The sequence below is a fragment of the Falco biarmicus genome, chromosome 15, assembly GCF_023638135.1.
Source record: "Falco biarmicus isolate bFalBia1 chromosome 15, bFalBia1.pri, whole genome shotgun sequence".
NCBI lineage: Eukaryota > Metazoa > Chordata > Aves > Falconiformes > Falconidae > Falco > Falco biarmicus.
The window spans coordinates 15,420,179-15,439,032 of NC_079302.1; the positions used below are offsets into that span (position 1 = coordinate 15,420,179).

Consider the following 18,854-nt stretch of genomic DNA (forward strand, 5'->3'; position numbering starts at 1 on the left):
TCTGTCCTTGCTCCTACTCTGATGTGGGAAGTGCAGTACAGTAAAGCTTTCCAAGTTTGTAGCTTTATTAGTTCTGGATCTTAAATGCAAATAACTTAGTTTTCTGCTATTACTGCTTCTCTTGCATGGATTTAATGTTTGAGTGCTTGTATTGAAATTCGTCAAAACAGACATAAATACAGAAATGTCTGGGAGGATATGATAACCTTAGGAGTCATACAGAGCTCTAAGATTTACCTAATATATGAGATTATTTTAAGTATCCATTACTTTTTGATTTGTTCACTATACACTTGAATTTTACATAGATATTTTGTACTGTTCTTGTATATTCCAGAATTCCCTTCACTGTTAAGGATAAAACTTAATGATGACAGAAGATAAAATGGTCTGTGCAGGATCTTTTGCCTCTGGTAAGTGCAAAGCAAATATCTTCACTCTGCTAGATCTTTGTTTTTCATTGCTACAGAAAAATTAAAATTATTTGGCTTTGCCTCAGGCCTTCAATTGCTCTGTTGGGTTATTAAAAATACAGTGGAGAGCCAGTAATGTGTGGTATTGCTTATGTACATTGTCTGTTTGTTCTTTACAAACAGAAGATTCATTACAATGTTAAGAGGCTTGGGATTTATTGACCTGCCTTTCCAAGAATCTCTTATTCTCCTAATTGCTTTCAAGGGTATTTTCCTGCTTTTCTCACCCCCATTAATCACTGTATCATCTTTTTATACAATGAACAGTAGTAACTGAGAATGCTATCCAGTAAACTCAGTACTAACAGCTGGCTTCTTCCAAAATATTAGTACTATTGAGGCTGTTTACTGAAGTGAGGGAACATAACATAATGGTTAAGTAGAATTATGTGCTTTATTACCTTGAGAATAATTTGAGTGTGTTGAAGGGTGAGTTAAACATTGTATCAGAAATGATTGGTGATTAGTATTTTATTGTCTGCCATTTCTTTAATTTTTAACTCCTCTCCTGTCTCTGCAAATAGCTTTTTAAAATTTTTGTAAAATTTGATGTGCTTTGCTAGTGGAACTGAAAGGAAGCTTAAGCTCTGGATTCCTGTGTTATTCACAGGCGACTGTAGTTATTAAAGACAAGTGTTATGAGAGTTTGATAACCAGGGGCAAAATAAACCCTCTCACATAAAATATATTTACCCTTTTAATTCTGATATTACTTCCCCATTAGATACTAAACCTTGAGTATTAGAACATTGATGTACTCTGTTCCAGTTGAGCCATATTTGTTTGAGGTTAAGGAGATAATCCTGTGAGCTTTGCGTTTTCCTTGTAGTCTCTTACTTTTCAGGTGAAAAATAAGCTGCATTATAAACTCAGAAACTAACATAATGCTTGAACTCTGGAATATCATTTAATGATAAATACTTCTACAATGTAATTCTTGCCTCTACATCTGGAAGGAAGACAGAATCAACTTTTATGTAGGTGATAATACACTTTGAGGCTAATTATAAGATGTAAATAATATGCTTGTATTTCTACATTTAATAAAATAGTGAAATAAGATTTAACACTTCAAAGATGTCTAGGAAATCTATGTTTGGGAGGAGTAGTTATTCAGAGAAGATGGTATGATGTGCAATATTTAAGTACACTGGCAGCACTGACAGCTTTTACCCTTCAGAAGGCATGATTCAGATTCCAAAACAGTGAATTATTTTGAATAGAAGTGTGTAGGTCTTAGGTACTTATTATTTGGTTTATTATAATACTTTATTATTTCTTGAACAGAATTTTTTTTTTAATGTGCTTCTCTAGTATAAAAGCTATTGCCATAAATCATGTGATTGTAATGGAAAAAACATACAAAGACAGCAAGTTCTTTGTTTCTTCCTGAGTCTGGTTCTATAAGAACAGACTTAGAAAAACTAAGCTGTTTTATCTGGTATGTGGTAGATTATCTTCAATAGCTAGATAAGAGGGAAGAAGTTGACAATTCACAAATGACTGTTGTTGGTGCTGATCTATGAAACAGATGGAAAACAGATAATTTTTTTAAGCTGATTCTGTAAAATGGAGCGTAGCAGAGTTGAATGTGAAAATAAACTTGCAGTTCCATGGTGACATAGAACCACATATTAAGAGCATATTGACATGTGATTTATTTGTGTATTTATAGGAGGGATTTATGCCATACAGAGATGGTTATTTGAAACCACAGGAACAGAAATCTTAAAGATAGTAGCTTTTATATGGTTATAATGATAAGTGATATAAATACTCATTTTCAAAGCATGAATCGTCTCAAAAGGGTTTTGATTTTAAAATCCTTTCTCCCATTATAATTAATATTTAGTTGTAACAGTATGATCTCAAATAATGTAAAATCACCTTATCTTTCAGACTGACATAGATTAGGAGTCTTGTTTTGGTAAACAGTCTACAGACCTGAGCAATCATAGGGCTCATACATAAACTTTGAAATAAGGACATGTAAAAGTAAATGGATGTGAATGAGTTTTGCTGTGAACAGATATATAGAGACAGACCATACAGGGAGATCAAACTGTAGGTATGTTTCAATATATCCATATTAATTAATTTTTTCCATTTCAAGCAGTAATTTACTCTTGGCTTTTCAGATATAGGTGGTAAGATTTTTTTTATTATTATTATTTTTACTTTTGGTAGCCTTTCAGATAAAGGATTATACTTAAATAGTTTGGAAGCTTATGATCATTGATATATGAATCTTATTTAAGGACTAAAATAGGGCACCTTTTTTCCTCCTTAAACAGAAGATTTGCTGCTAACACACAGAATTGTCTATAACAAAGAAAAAAGAAAACAAAGTGTATTTTAATGACTTAAAAATTCTGTGTTCACATGACAAGCACCTTTTCTTTTAAGTCAATGACAGCTCTTTTTGTAACCTTTCTTTGTATTGGTTTAGTAAAAATAGACAGTAATTCTTATAATATGCCGTTATAATTTGTATGCCCTATGAGGGTCATCTTGTCTATAGCAGACAAAAGAATCTCATGCATTTTAAATACAAATTAGTATTTCTGTGATCACTGAAACATTTCAGAGTCAGTAACAGTATGAAATCTGAGTTTCCTATACCCCTGTCGTCATATCTGTAAATGCAGATGTCTACTTACAGAACTCTCCACAATCATGGTTCTCGGTCACTTTTATATTCATGTTGCCTGTAGGTTTACTTTTACAACTTCTATCCTTCTTCATGTTAGATAGTTTGATGTCTAAACTACTATGATAAAAAGTAAAAATTAATTATAAACCCCAAAAAGTTAAAGCTGTTGGCCTTTTCCTTGTCGATGTGTGTCTAGGGAATGTATCTCTGCTTATGTGAGCATTCAGTGTTAACAGAGGATATCAGAGATAGGGGTAGAATTGAGCGCAAAATCAAGATGCTCCTAGAAATGTATGGATTTAAGATGGAGACAATAGAAATAGGCTAACAGTACTTAGATATTGCAAGTACATGAAAGGTGGTGTTTTTCACTACTGCCAGATTTTGAAGACCACAACATAAGCTCCAGCTGGATTGAGACTGCAAAACCATTCTTTTGCTGAAAATGTCAGTTTTCTCCAGTCTGGGTTATCATACCCAAGCAGTCCACCCAGTTAGTTTTTCTCTGCAGTGAAGGGAATTTGATTATACTGGAAGTGGAATTATGGCTCTAATAGTTTCCACTCATATCTTAAAGCACAGTTAAGTAACTGAACCCAACATTACAATGAGATGTATAGACATACTCTTTTTTTTTTTTAAACACACCACGCACAAGTTTTCCTGTCAGATTTTTAGGTTCAATGTTAATTTCACCTTGCTTCTAATAAAACAAGCACTGGTATTTCATTTTCCTGCTCTTGATGTTTATAGAAGCCTATAGAAATCTTTATTCCTTTGGGTTTCTCTCTCAGATCTGTTCAAGTGTACAGCTATTACTACAGTAAGAGTTGGGTCTGCTCTTACAGAAAAACTGAAAAGCTCCCTCCAGGAGAGTTTTTGCTCTGCATTGGGAATTGGGAGCAGGTGTTAACTAGGCAGGAGTATCTTGTCTTTATTTATCCTAAAGACAGAACCCCAGATTTGACAACAAGGGAGGGGGAAAGCAAAGCTTGTAGAGCTGGTCCTGGGGTTATTGGAAAAAGTTATGCACAGAAGACATGACGGGTGATGGGAGGTCACCTATATGCTCTGGGGTAGCCAAAAAGCACTGTGTTCTGACCATGAAATCAGAAAGTTACAACAGAGACTGAAATATTATTCAGGCCATTTAGGAACTTCTTCAATAGAGCTTTTCCCCTTTTCTCCACAGACTTGGGCTTTGCAGGCTTGCTGTTTATTTTATTATTACAGGTTTACTGTTCAAAGACAACATAACTTAGGAAAGAATAGGGATCACATTTTTATCACATGGACAAATATACCTTAAAAAGAAAACTTAATCATGCAAACCTAGCACTTACTTTATATGGATAAAAATGACCTATGTAAAACTACTTATTACTTGTTGAAAGAATCTGGAACGAATAGACTATCACAAATAACATTCTATATCATATAGGTCACGGTGAGATATTTATTACTGAAATCAATGAGAAGTAAATGAAATCTGTCAAGAAAAGTTTTAACTAAATATTCAAAAATTTTCAAGTCAAAATTAACTAGATTTTTAAAACATCTTCTGCATGAAGTGCATCTAAAAATAATGCCCACTTTCATTCTTTCAATCTGAAATACATTCTGGGACCAGCATGAAAACTGACACCAGGATACAGCCCTAGGGGTCTGATCTCTAACCTTCTGATTAAATTATTTCTAGACATCAGACAGGGATTTTGGATGGTTTTTTTGAAGTTTTTGAAGTTGGGAAGTGTTGAAGACACTCAATTCCCCTCCTTTTTATTTTTCCCCTTAAATTTCTTACATTCTAAGCATTTATAAAAAAAATTTCTTTGTCATTCTAATGAAAATCTGTGAAAACAGCTGTTGTTCATCTTTTATTTTGAAGAGATTTTTCAGTTTCTAGGGTCCTATATTAAGATTATTATTACTTTTTTTTTTTTGTACTACAGTCAGCACAACAAACATTATGGTTTTACATACATTTGTAAATAAAGGATATGCCCACTGCAAGCTGGTAAGTCAACTGTAGTAAAAGGTTTCCTGTAAACATAAAACCAGAATAAATCCAAACAAACCAGGGAATTAAATGTAGGCTAATGTGGAAGTCGTATTAAGTATTTTTTGGCAAACTGCGATGTATGCAGCAGCCACTGCACGTTATTCCCAGCTGCTGATCGGGACACTGAAACAAGCCTGCTGTACAGGTGCTAGATTTTGATTTAATAAATAGTCTGTACAGTATCAAACTATATAAAAAGTTTAAAAACCACAATGAGGATTATTATATTTAAAATTTTTTTTATATTGTAAAAACTTTAAAATTAGGTCCAAACCACCATTAAAAAAGGTATGAAATGTGCAATTTTGCAGGTGGAAACAAGGAGCACAAGAAGGGGTTCCATAAGGGTTAATAAGATTTGCTTTGTGATTTCTCTGTGTTTCTAGTATCTTCATATACCTGGTAATCAAACAGACCTCAGAGCAGTTCTCTTCAGGCAAGCAGGACATGAGCTAAAGGTATCATCACTGATTTCAGTAGGGAAGATTGGCTGCAATAAGGAGTAAAAGGCTATTTTAAGAGACAAATGCACAGTACAGTCTATTTATGTAAATACTTTGAAAATGCAGGAACAAAATTGTTTTCTAACTACAGAGCTGTGAAATCAGTGAGCCATGTGGATCTATAATATATAGCAGAATATTTTAAAATCTTAAACCTTCTTGAAAGAAAGCTGTGGTAAAGTCTGCATCTAGAGTAACATGAGTACTTACTTGCGTTTTAACCAAAACCTCCAAAGATTATATATTTCCAAATATACTAAAATTAATATAACTCATTATTTTTAAAAGGCAATAATCCTTTTCGCTTATTTTGCACAAACCATAGAGTGAGGAACTGATAATTAAAAGCAATACAAATGGTAGGTAGGATGAAACAGATGGCTGCAACACAATTCTTGAGTCTTAACTGGCACTTAACACTAACTCTACTTTCAATTTGACAAATACGATAAGACACCTATGTTGATATACACTTGGTGCACTTTAACTACTTTTATTTATGTAACTGAGGTATTAAAATTGTCTTGAAAAGCAGACATCTAAAGGAGAGAAAATGATACGAGGAAGAGAATAGTAGTCATTGTTTTCAGTGTTCATTGATTAGTAGATGTTTTTTTCTTCCAATATCCTTAATTTATAATTTCCATGCAAAGTCTCTGTCTTACTCCTCCATTAGATAGGTAGCTTGGGAAGATGGGAGGAAATCCACCATTCTGCAGCAAGAATTAGTTATGAAGACTGTGGTTTTTTTTAAATGAAGTATAATAAGCTAAAAGTGTGTGCAGCTCACGCTGCATATAGTACCTTTTAATATATACACTGTCATTGTACACAAGCATCTTGTATATACACTGATAGCACTTTCACTAGGAAATTAGAAGTCAATAGATAATGAACCTTGTGTCGTATCTTCTCTTCCTCTAACATAAATTTCACACGGAATCTCCTCCATCACCCTGTCTTCTATGACTTGCTCAGGGCAGTCATGTGCTTGTTTGAAAGTGTAACTACTTTTCTTGAATGTGCTATTAAATGTTTTCATTGGCTGAGGCTGTGCAAAATCATTGCGAAAGGGAAGTTCCATGGAGCTGAGGTTTGTCCTGCTTTGTTTTATATTAGAGGCCTGGGAGCCACAGTGGTGGTCATGAATGCATCTGGAAGCTGTTGAAGGGCGTCTCATTTTCTGGTAGTTTTCCAGTTCTTCTGATAAATCTGCCAAATCTGCAGAAATTTCTTTGTCTCTTAGTGAAAACAGTTCATAATGTGGAGGATCAAAAACTTCCTGGAAACCAGTTTTATTGAAAGCAGTCTTGCAAGCCATAACCTTTTTGCGAGGTTGTTTTACTTGTACTAGAATTGAAATGATGAGAAGAACTAAAACTATCCCTGATGTGATGCCAATGATTGTTCCATGAGTTCTGGTGATTTGTTCAAACAATCCATTTTTTTTCTTTTCTGCAAAGAAAAAAATAAGGATTATGATAAGGCTTTTACTATTTTCCACGCTTTTGATCACGTATTAAAACAAAGCAAGCTGTATTGTGATTGCCACAGAAAAGCCATATTAAAGAAGTGGCTTAATGGCACTAGAGAGTAGACCTGTAATGTCAATGGGATTTATCATACTGGATCTGTGCATTTGTTCAGCAAGTCTAATTCCCTGTCTGCATTAGTGGCTCCCATATGCTAATTCAGTGGCAGGTGGAACTCTGTGGCTGGTGCATGCTGACTCAGCTGGGATGTGGCTTCAATCCTGAACCTATACTGATCAGTTCATATTCCAAAATCCATAAGTTAAATAGGCTGAAATTAACCTTAAATAGGTGAAATACAGCTACAAATGATGCTTCTCTTAGCATATTTGCTCCCGCTGGTAACATTCCCATTGATGTCAGTAGAAGGAAACCTAGATTTAAAATGGTCTAGTTCTTCTTTAAAGGTGAAATATTATCATAGTGATGATGTAAGAGTGACTGTACTATTTATTTTCACATCCCTTGTAAATTTAAGGACTCTGTGTGTTGTGTAAGTCTGTTATACCTATTTCAACACGGGGAGCTTTAGCATAGATATATTGCAGTTTTAACAGTCCCATAATCAAGTCAGCTGGAAAAAAAAAGGGGGGGGGGGGGGGGGGGGAGGATGGACACACCAACCAACTCAAATCACATGGCACTTTTGGCTAGTACTTCATATGAAAACACACAAGATGGCAGCATCAGAACAAGATGGTTTTCCATACCTAAAATTCTTACTTGAAGATTAAAATTTTACAGTTGGATTTCTGTTCTGTAAACATGCTTGTCCTAGGAGACTAAAAGAATTCTGCAGTGAGACTGCAACATCTGCTAGTGGGGGAGAAAAGCATTTAAACCTATGTAGAAGAAAATGTAATAGCCTAACTGTTGCACATTGTTTTCAGATAATCTGCCTTCTGCCATCTGGACAATAGTTAGGCACCTGAGTACTCCACACAGCATGGAGAGAGCTATATACCATCACACGCTATTTGAAACAGTCCCTATACTTAACAGAGACTCCCAAGGAGTTGGCTAATAAGAAGTTATGACTGAAATACAGTTTTACTTCAGAGCTTAGCCTGCTTACTCTGAGTTACCTACAATATGAAGAAGGGTATCTCCCCTTACCCTGCCCTTAGATCTTAGTGTTACCATACGTTGTGGGAGGCCTGAATTCCAGTGCTATGGCAGTTCTCTCATCTGCATCTAGGTTTCTTAATTCTTGGAAGTCAAAAAGTTGTTACGCAAAAGGTGATGTCTTCTCCAGTCTCTTAAAACAGATTGCATACAACTGACTTTTCTATCATTTTTTGTGTCATTTGGCTTAGGCATAAGGCAGATGACAATAGGCTCAGATTTAGGTAGCTGTTGATAAGGACTAGATGAGAACTCTGAGTGCCTGCAGGAACTGAGCACAATTGTGAGCAACTTGCTTCTTAAGGCTGTATGTTGCTGATGTGGTTCAATCAGTCTCTCTTCAGTCTACATTTGCTGGCAATATGGATCCAGTCTTCAGCTGTCTCTTAATTATCTTCTGTGCAAGTATAACAGCAGAATTTAGATTGTATTCAACATAAAATGTGGTAGGTTATCCAGCACAAGATACAGCAATTTAAAAATATTGTGAAAGACACTTTCTTCATATTGCAGTATGGTTTTCATGGAATTCATTTTTTTAAATACTGCAGTATGTAAGTGAAGTGTGGAGTCTAGGCAAGATTCTAGAAAGCAGTTGGTAAAGCTGGGAAAGAGATCTAGAAATTGCATTTAAGAGGGAATGTTAAATATTATCAAACCCAAGGATTGTTTAGAGGAAGCTTACTCTACACTGAAAACTTGGGAGTTATAGATCAGTTTTGTCAACTGGAAAGTTTCCATCATATACCTTGCAGGAGAGTATTTTAGTGGTGTGAATTTTTTTGTTTGCCCAAAATGCAATTTCAAAGTAGTTTTTTTTAAATATTTATTTATTTATTGAAGATTTAAGCCGGATTTGTGTGTTGAAAAGCCGTTTTATTCCAAGATTTTATGGAGAGAAGGTTTTGACCCTTCCTCCAGAGTTAACTTACCTTTGAAATGGAGCACATATTTAAATCTTTCTGGAGTGTTTTACTCAGACCTATTTATATCATTCTATTTGTCAAAAAAAGCCCAAGCTCAAGTTTGTTGTTTTATTCTTTTAGCAAGAAAACTGTTGACCTGTTGGTTATATTCCAACTTTGAAAATTCAGTCGCTGTTAAAGCAAGGTGAATGTATTGGTGCTTTAGCAGAGTAACAGTTTCCCCAAATCATGAGAATTTTTCCTAAAAAACCTGATATTGAAACAAGTCTTTACTGTAGATGTGATGGTTTAAGCAATACTCCCCTGCTTCATGTTCTAGAAGCAGTGATCTACATGTGTCCGTTTTCCATAAGCGATGACTTCTTGCTTCCTAACAAGGCCTCCTTCCTCCCACCCTTTCTCACACCATATCCAGCAGCTGCATTTACTTGGACGTAGTCTGTGATTAACTGAAAATAAATGTTTTAAAATTGCATTTGTCTTTGAAGATTGTTGCTTTTATTTCAATGTTGAGAAAGGCTTTTTGGGTTTGAAGGCTTGTCTGTCTTTTTCCAACTCTCTGTTTTTTCTCTAAAAGGTATTACCTATTACCTGTCCCTGTGATCCTTGCTTCATTTAAAGTTTAGAAATGGATAGGATGCAACGTGGCAAATGCTAGATTCTATTTCCTGTTAAGCTGATATCCTTTTAAGACAGAGAGTATATGCTGAGGAGGAAGAAATGTAATTATAAAGCAGTAATATCAATATTCAGGATGCTTACATGTTCCCTGAGTTTAAATAAAAAATTTGGAACACCTTCCTGAGATTAGTAGAATAGCTGTCTTCAGCATATTTCCAGGAAAAAGACTTTTCATGACTTTCTTGAAAGGCAAACTGACCAGCCTAGCTTATAAAGGCTCTATAATTTGAACTATATTCACCTCTGCAGTGATTTTCATCCCAAGGGTAAGCACAGTTTTGAATGCCATTGCAGACTAAAGAATTATTGATGCACATGTTGCTATGGCAGAAGTAAGTGTTGCCTGAGCAGGGAGCTGCAGGAGAGAAGAGAAAGAAAAGATTAGGAATATTTAGTAATTGATGCATTGTAATAAAACTAGTGAATTCCTGTTATTGTTTTAACATGCGTACTCATTCTTTATCCTGTTTCAAACATGCTTACTTTTCTTGCGCATCACTAATTATCGGATGATTTAATCTCTCTTCCTGTGGTTGCTTTCAGTCGTACTATCAATGCAACAAAAAATTATTGTTGCTCAAAATCGGTAGCAGATAGAGACAGTCACACAACACAGATAATGGAAGACGGATTTTTATACTTGTTTAAAAAAACTTAATACTTACAAATTGCATGCTCACCATCAATTATATATTTATTCAGTCTGCTATGCATCTGCTAGGTAGATGTTGGAAGCAGTTCCTGAACATCTGCATTTAAGAGCCCATTAACATCTTAAGGCAAATCAGATTTCAGCTTGTGGAAGACTGTTTCAGTAATTGCAAGAGATTTCAGTAACTGGAGGCATCTAAGTCATTCCTGCCTGTGAATCAAAGCTCTTAGATCCTCCTATTAGGGCTAATGCAGGGATTGAGAGAGTAGAGTTTAGCTTTTTAGCTATCTGTCTATATATAGTTAGAAATCTGATGAAATAAATTAACTATAAAGTTGCCCTGAAGATTTTGTTTCTGTGAATGATTTTTATAGCTCCTTGACATTAGAAAAATATATTTTAAAAGTAATACTTTTTTTTCAGGATATTGTATAATATACATAGGGAATTCTTTATGAATTCAGGGCACTGGACAAGAAATTGATTTTTCCTTTCTCTGTCTCAGTAATGTGGTATTTTTGTGATGGAAATGTCTCTTATTAGTGGAGTCAGTTATGTATTAAACAGCAAAGATGTGTGATAGACATTCTACTATTTGGTTTCATAGAAAGAATTTATTCTTGAGCAATCTGGATTCTCTGAAACAATGTGAAGCCCAAAGGGTACAGCAGAGGAGGGTGAGTATCCCTGAATACAGCATGGTTTTCACTTATTCCTTCTGTTAGGCTTCAGAATCTCAGTGATAAAAAGGGAAGTTATGCCTAAGAGAAAATTCAAACCTTTAATTCTGAATTTGCATTCTCTAAACCTCATTAATATTGTCTTCCCATTTCTTGCTCCACTGAATATTGGTAACCTATGTTCATTGGTTATAAGCTTTTGTATTAGCTTCCTCTTATTGCTTAACCCCTGGCAAGAAGTTCCATATAGGAAGCTTGCGCTTTAATTGTAGCACAAGTGCTGTAGTACCTTCAAGTAATAGAGCATGTATTTAAAGAGTATTTGCAAGAATTTACCTATGTAATTTTAGTGTTTAAAAATGTTGTGGTAGCTATCACATGTATCTTCCTTGCTCAGCTGAGTTGAAAATTTAATTGTTTGGGAAGTAGATTTAGTCTGAAGAACGCTGCTTTAAAATATGATCAATGCTTAGGAAGGTACAGATCATATCCACTGTATCGATTATGAATGAAATGTCATGTTAGGTGCAAGCAGGGTCAGGTGCACAGGGAGGAATACAGACACACTGAGTGTGCAGGGATGGGGCTGGGAAAACCAAAGCCTACCTGGAGTTGAATGTGGTGAGTGACATGAAGAGGCACCAAGAAGGGCTTTCTCAAGTGTATCATCAACAAAAGGAAGGCCAAGGAAAATATGGGCCTAGTGCTGAATGGGACAGAGTGGAGCCTCCCTCGATACCCGAGATGGTGATGGAACATACAGTCCTGGAACCCATTTTAAATGTACATGGGATAAGAATTGGAAGTAGTCAGCATGATGAGGAAATCATGCTTGACCAACCTGATTGCCTTCTATGATGAAATTACTAGCTTAGATGAGCAGAGCAGTGGATGTTGTATATCCTGACTTCAACAAGGCTTTCAAAACTGTATCCCATAATATCCTTGTAGAGAAACTCATGGAAGTGCAGACTACATAGGAGGACAGTGAAGTGGACTGAAAGCTGACTGAACTGCCAGGCTTAAAGGGCTGTGATCAGAGACATGAAGTTCAGGTGGAGGCTGTCACTACTGGTGTACCCCAGGGGTCAATAGCGAGGCCAACACTGTTTAACGTCTTCATTAATGACCTGGATGTAGGGACAGACTGCGCCCTCAGCAAGTTTGTAGATCACACAAAACTGGGAAGAGTGGCTGACAGACTGGACACTTGTGCTGTCATTTGAGATAGGCTGGATAAATGGGTCAACAAGAACCTCAAAAAGTTCAACAAAAGGAAACACAAAGCCCTGCTATTGCAAAGGAGTAACTCCACATATGTGTACAGGCTGACGGCCAGCGAGCTGGAAAATCAGCTCTGTGAAAGAACACTTGGAAGTACTGGTGTAGGAAAAAGTGGAACAAGAGGCAGTGATGCACTCTTGTAGCAAAAATAGCCAGCAGCATCTTGAGCTGCATTAGGAAGAGCATTGCCACTTGGTCAAGGGAGGTGGTTCTTCCCCTCTGCTTAGTACTGGTGAGACCACACCTGGAGTGCTACGCTCAGTGTTGGAGTTACCAGTACAAGAGAGATATGGGGGGATCCAGGGAAATGGCATGAAGATAAGGATTTGGAGAATCTGACATACTGGTATGGGTTGCCCTGAGTGGTTGTGGAGTCTCCATCCTTGGAGATGTTCAGCAACTGACTGCACATGGTCCTGGGAAACCTGCTCTCCTTGATCCTCTCTGACCAGAGATACTTCCTAGTGAGGCTTCGAAATCATCACCATTTTTTAAAAAATGTTTTATGCCCACTTTGTTTCAAGGGCCAAACCATTTTTAGTGGAACATGATTTAGTGGGACTTAATTGCATGGTTGAACTTAAGAAATTACCTGGAAGAATAAAATCAAACATTTCCCTACATTTAGACTTAACTATGTCTTTAACTGTTTCACCAACTGCTACTGTTTAGGAAAGAAAATATAAAGGAACCTGACTGTTGTAGTTTTGCTGTGCCAAACTGTCACCTGCGATGTATCAAGAGTGGATGCTAAGGCAGTTCACATCGTCAACGGTTTAAGGCACAAGCATCATATGAAATCATGATGTAAGCACCGTCTGAAAGTATGCTGCAATTAAATTCCAAAGGGATTCACACCTGCTTCCTGAAGGACTAAATAATGACAGGCTAGAACTTACACAAGAATATTAATCTAAATATGAAAACAGGCATCCCAGACAACCAAAGCAATTCACAGAAACAGGAAGATGTAGTCAACATTTCTAAACATTATACATATATAAAAGGTTAATAGTTAGAACTGAAATGTTTACAATGCAGACTACAAAATAAAAGGCTCTTGGCTTTATTAGCATGTGGGGAGAGTAGTTTTTCTTTATGAATTTGGGAAGAAAGATTGCACCAGCTTTACTTTATCAAGGATAAATAGGATCACCATTTAAACAGAATAGCTGAGAAAAGGCTTAACAGGCTACAACATCTACTAAAACGTTTCTAACTATGAGATAACACAGGATCTATGAAATTCCTGTCCAGAGTGGTTGTCATGGATCCATGTGTATCTGCTGGTGTTTCAGTATGGATCTGCATGGAGCTGCAATTCTTTTGGAGGCACAGAGGAAGAATTATGATGTAAGACACGTTCCCTTTCTTATTCCTCCAAACAGGAGAATTTTTTCACGTTCCTGTATTTTTGGATGATGCATTCTGCTGCTGCATCTCCATCTGCCAGCATAGTCTCTTACTTTACATTCCTGTGTAGTCTCTTTTAACATTTTGGGGGGATGGCTTCTGTTCACAAGTTCATAAAGATGGGACAAATGGCTTCATTTTCCTCTTGTGTGTTTCTTGGGGAGTGCTAAGTCTAAAAGTCACAATGATTGATTGGTTCCAGTCCAGGACTTCAAGGACATAGCTGGACTCTCCTCATAACAGCTGCCTAAGACTGGTGCAATGTTCACAGTGTTCTTTATATCCAGCATTATTCATGTATTGAATCAAGACCGAAATCAAATACATTGATTTTTAACATTGCTGTTAGCTGAATTACTTAGTCAAATCTGCAAGCAGCACTAGGTGTGTGCAAGGTGACTGTCATGCACGATTAGTTCATTTATGTAAATCTTTTCAGAAATATTGATTGTTTTCATGGTTGGTTTCATATAATTACAAATCATTAGTAAGGTAGAAGAGAAAAATAGCTTAACAATATGAAAATAAGTATGGATTCACTTTTTTCAGTTAGAAAAATTCTTATCAATAAATTATTTAAAAATATATGAAACATTTTCAGACACATTCTTTTCAATTACCCTATCCAAGAAAGACAGGTAGAAGATAAATAAGAATAACCACATACCTTTGCAGATTTTCTTCTGCTAATGACTTTTGAGTTGCTTTAAAATCAGAAGTTTGGCAAGTTATCTAGCTTTAGGAGTAATTACTGTTTCAATCCCTTGCAATCAAAAAAATACCACAAAAAAATTCCTGAAAAACCCAAACAACAAACAAAACCCTAAACCAAAACAAACTACTCCAGTATTTATAATAAAAATAGTTAATTTCCCTGACAAAGTTCATAGCATTTTCTAGATTGAAATCTGGAATAACTTGCACTATCGCTAATATTAAAAATTTTATTGAAATTAAAGCTACTGGAAAACAGTTATCAATTTTGCAAGTTGTGCTTAAAAATTATTTTTACTGAGAATCTCGGTATCTAAAGTTTATTAAAAGTCTACTGTAGGTTAAACAATAGACTAGTTTGAAACATTCAATTGTTTATTACTACCATGTGTGCAAAGTAAGCAATAAGCTATTTCTCTTATAAGTTTCTATTACTTTAGAAAGATGGTTTTACAGAAAGTAACTTTTCTCCTGTGTTAAACTCCACTGTTTTGTGGAAGAGAATACAAAATCAAATTGTTACTGGTAACCTGAAATTTTTTGCAAGGTGGTGACCAGAATCCCTTTCAGGACTGGCTATAGACATGTTCTGTGAGAAAAAATTATTTCTTTGACAGAAATCTGTACTATTTAATCTTCAAGCTGCACTTTTTGAAAACTTTTAGCAAAAACATAGATTAGATTCCCTGAAGTGGCAGATATGCTTTATTCAGCTCTCCCCATGTACCTTAGATCTGCTCTGCAGTTCTAAATGTAAGTCTACTTTAGTGCTGAAGATGGCGCTTATTTTCAGGTTCTGCAATGTGGACAATGATATCCTTTGTAAATATGTGAGGCAGCAAAATTCCACCAAGGTCAGGAGCAAACACTTAGAAGAAAACCTCACAAAATACATGCTTTCAAGAAAAATCTTAATTTACAATGAGAATAAAGACTATCTCTAACCCAAGCTATGGAATCCAGATTGCTTTTACAGCTCTGATTTTAATACAACCTTCTTAAATAAATTTCGATTTAACTCTTATCCATGGTTGCACAACACAACCGGGCTTTGCTAAGGGAGCATGTGTAGGATCATTCAGAGCCCCATGCAGCTAAGGAAGAGGTAGCAGCTTAGGTGGGAGTGGGTGTAGTTTTAGGTCCAAAATTGAAGGTAGAGCTGTGGATAGGAAGAAGATCCAGGCTCTGCAGGGTCACACATGTTTTCTAGCCTTCTGATCAACTAGTGTGGGCTTGAGAAGAGCCTGTTGTGGTGTCTGGCAGGCAACTGAAAGATGGGGGCTAGTGGGAGAGCACACTTCAGTCCCATTGCTGTCTCTTTTAGGTAAGTCTGTGCTCATTTGAAGAACTCTGTGAGAAGGACATAGCTTAAGGCTATATTAGTACTGAATTCAAATGAAAAATAAACCTTTTAAGAATGGAGGAAAGCCTTTCTTCAGGAACTATGCTTATAACTGTAATAAAGCAAGTGTTTAATTTACGTGCTACTGTGAGAAGGAAACAGAAACAACCTTTTTTTTTTGTGTGTTCCTGCTGCATAATATACAGCTGATGCTTTTTCTAAAATACCTGAAGTACTGTGATACCAGGAGAACAGGTACTTTAAAATCTACTTACGATCCACAAATGAAGTGAACAGCATTCTGAATCTGCTTAGCCTACTGCCTTCATCTGCCCACATTCGTACCACACCTGTCCCCGTCTGCAGCATGACGTCATTTGCTACGGTGCTGCAAAACTTTGCCTTCAGGTTTTCAATAGAGCTACTTCCATCATATACAGCAACAAAGTTTCTTTTGCATTCGTTTGAATGCTCCATTTGATAGTCGAGAAATCGCAAATAAATCTGTCAGAAAAGAGAAATTAATGTCTCTAGGAAAAGTAATACAGAGAAGACAGTTTTCTTTCTTAGCAAATCTTGAATAAGATGTTTTGTCCCCTTACACATATATGTAGCTCCCAATTCACAACACTTTTAAACTTCCATTTTCTCATTAAATGTCAATGTTGAGTATTACTGGAAATTTGTCTAAGTATCTGTTTAACTTCTACACCCTCCCCAAAACAATCTTTACTTAATAATTTACTCTGATATGCTTCTGCTCCCCTTGGAAAAAAAGTAAAAAGCAACACACTTGCTGAAGAAAGCCCTAAGCAGCTTTGCTAAATGTACAGTCTGTTACTCTAGAAGAGATACAAGAAATCCATAAACGTGCTGAAAGAATTTTAATGGTATTTTGACTGTCCTCTTTTCTTTCTTTTTAATTCAGAAAAGACAATGTCAAAATATAAGGAAAGAAATCTAGTCAGAAAAGCTCTGAAGTAGAAATTAAAATTTATTGCTTCAGAATAAAAGCTAATTACTGAACCACAGCAGTGTTACAGAAGACATAAACCATGACATCAGGAGTAATCTGAATAAAAATGGAAGCAGGAGAAAAGTAAGCTGGCTATCTAGGAAGAGTTAATAAGTTTAAGCCAATCTTATTTCCTCCAAAACCAAAAACCTAATCCCAGAGAAGGCAGTGCGTGTGTATAGAACATTGCAGTAAGGAAACTAGAAGACCAAGATGGCACTTGAAGAGCAAGCAAATAATTTATTTTGCTGGAGCAAGAAACATGCAGAATGGCAATTCAGTTAGAATTACGTGAAAAGATCATAGGGCTTTTTAATCTCTTGAATGGTTGTATTTGTATTCTCAAAATTCTAGTGAAAGTTGATGAGGTTTGTAACGAAGTCACCTAAGCATGCTGCAAAGTCCATCTTTAAACTTTAAAAATTCCTTAGACAGCCATTATTTTGACAGAGAAGAAATTTGTCCACGTGGAGGCTAAGGTCTACAGCTCTGTGGCAGAAGAAGTGCTAGTCCAATATCCATGAGGTCTTCGGTATGTTCCTCAGATAAGCTTGGGTCTAGACTGTATGAGTTTGGAGCACAATTTACAATGACTTCTCTGGCTGGTACTATGGATGCTAAAGACCTTTTGCACAGTGTGGTTTTTCACGCATCTGCCCAGGGACAAGAATCTCAAGCTCCTGTTTAGTTTGTGAAGCAGGGAAGACACAGTAGATGAATACTGTGCTTACTGCTGCTGTTACCTCTTCTTCTGCCCTTTTGCCGCATCTCGCTTTTAACCTCAGCTAGTGCCAAAGCCTTTTAAAACTGAATTTTAAAGAGTTCACTAAAATAAAACCAACCACCCTTCTAGGGAAAAAAAAAAAAGATACCCCCCACATGCACTTAACAGGTTCGATTGAAAACATGGTAAAAGAGGACAGGAAAAGACAGGTGGCACTTGTACACCCCGGCTTTTCCAGTGTTTTCCAGAGGCAGGTTGCCAACACTGTTTCCCCTTGCACATTCTGTGAAAAGGTGCAATCTGTCCCATATTATCTCATGTTTCATCTCACTGTTTTTCTGATTTTCAGTATATTTTTCCTTTTTTTCCCTCTTTGTTAGATTTACTGCTGGAAATTCTCAGCTACATTTGAGAACCTGTCTTCCACTGATGTCTTATCTCACAAACATAGGTGTGAGCTGTAAGTCCTAGTATTTGGGCTGAGAGACGGTATTTTCGTTTAATGATTGACTTTATTTATCTGCTCTGAAATTACAATGGAAGCTAAAAATAAACTAGCACGCTTTTAGTAGAGCTATTCTATGTATGAAAACAAAGGAATAATTCCATTAAAAGTGCTCATCTCTGCAAAAGCTCTTTCTGGTTAGTGTGTTAGGAAAGTAAATATAAAAGGTTCTCACTCTTAGGTTATATTGATTATTCTAGTAATTTTCTGAAATCTGGAGGCAATTTATTAAATATCTGTTATGCAGATTTTAAAAGTCCTTTTGTTACTGCACTTGTGTCAGTTTTAAAAATTTATTTTTATTACAAAATCAAATTGAGGAAATTAAAAATGTCTATGCTTGTTTTTCTCAAGAGACCACCATATCAGATCTAATGGATTTTATCATCCTAATTCAGCCAGAATTGAAACTTGAGAAACCACTGTCAGAATACTAAGAATTATTTTTCTGTAATGTTTTAACTCAATAATTTAGGATGATGATCTAATCTCAGGACGGACCCAACTATAACTCTGCCTCCTGGCAACATTCAATAATTTATTAAAATACTTAAGCATAAGACCTGGTGC

The 18,854-nt window shown here is 36.0% G+C and overlaps 1 protein-coding gene across 7 annotated transcripts in view; it reads right to left on the minus strand.

Moving 5' to 3' along the window:
• Positions 1-4,320: 4,320 nt before the first annotated feature.
• NETO2 (neuropilin and tolloid like 2) overlaps positions 4,321-18,854 on the minus strand; it is a 35,105-nt gene continuing 20,571 nt past the window's right edge. For 6 of the 7 annotated variants that reach the window (XM_056360956.1, XM_056360957.1, XM_056360959.1 and 3 more), the window contains 3 exons: positions 16,316-16,544; positions 10,197-10,310; positions 4,321-7,146 (listed from right to left, as the gene is read on the minus strand). In XM_056360956.1, coding sequence (XP_056216931.1) covers positions 6,566-7,146; positions 10,197-10,310; positions 16,316-16,544 — 924 coding nt within the window. In that variant the 3' untranslated portion in view covers positions 4,321-6,565. The remainder of the gene's footprint in view (positions 7,147-10,196; positions 10,311-16,315; positions 16,545-18,854) is intronic. The other variant, XM_056360960.1, reaches the window with a different exon arrangement.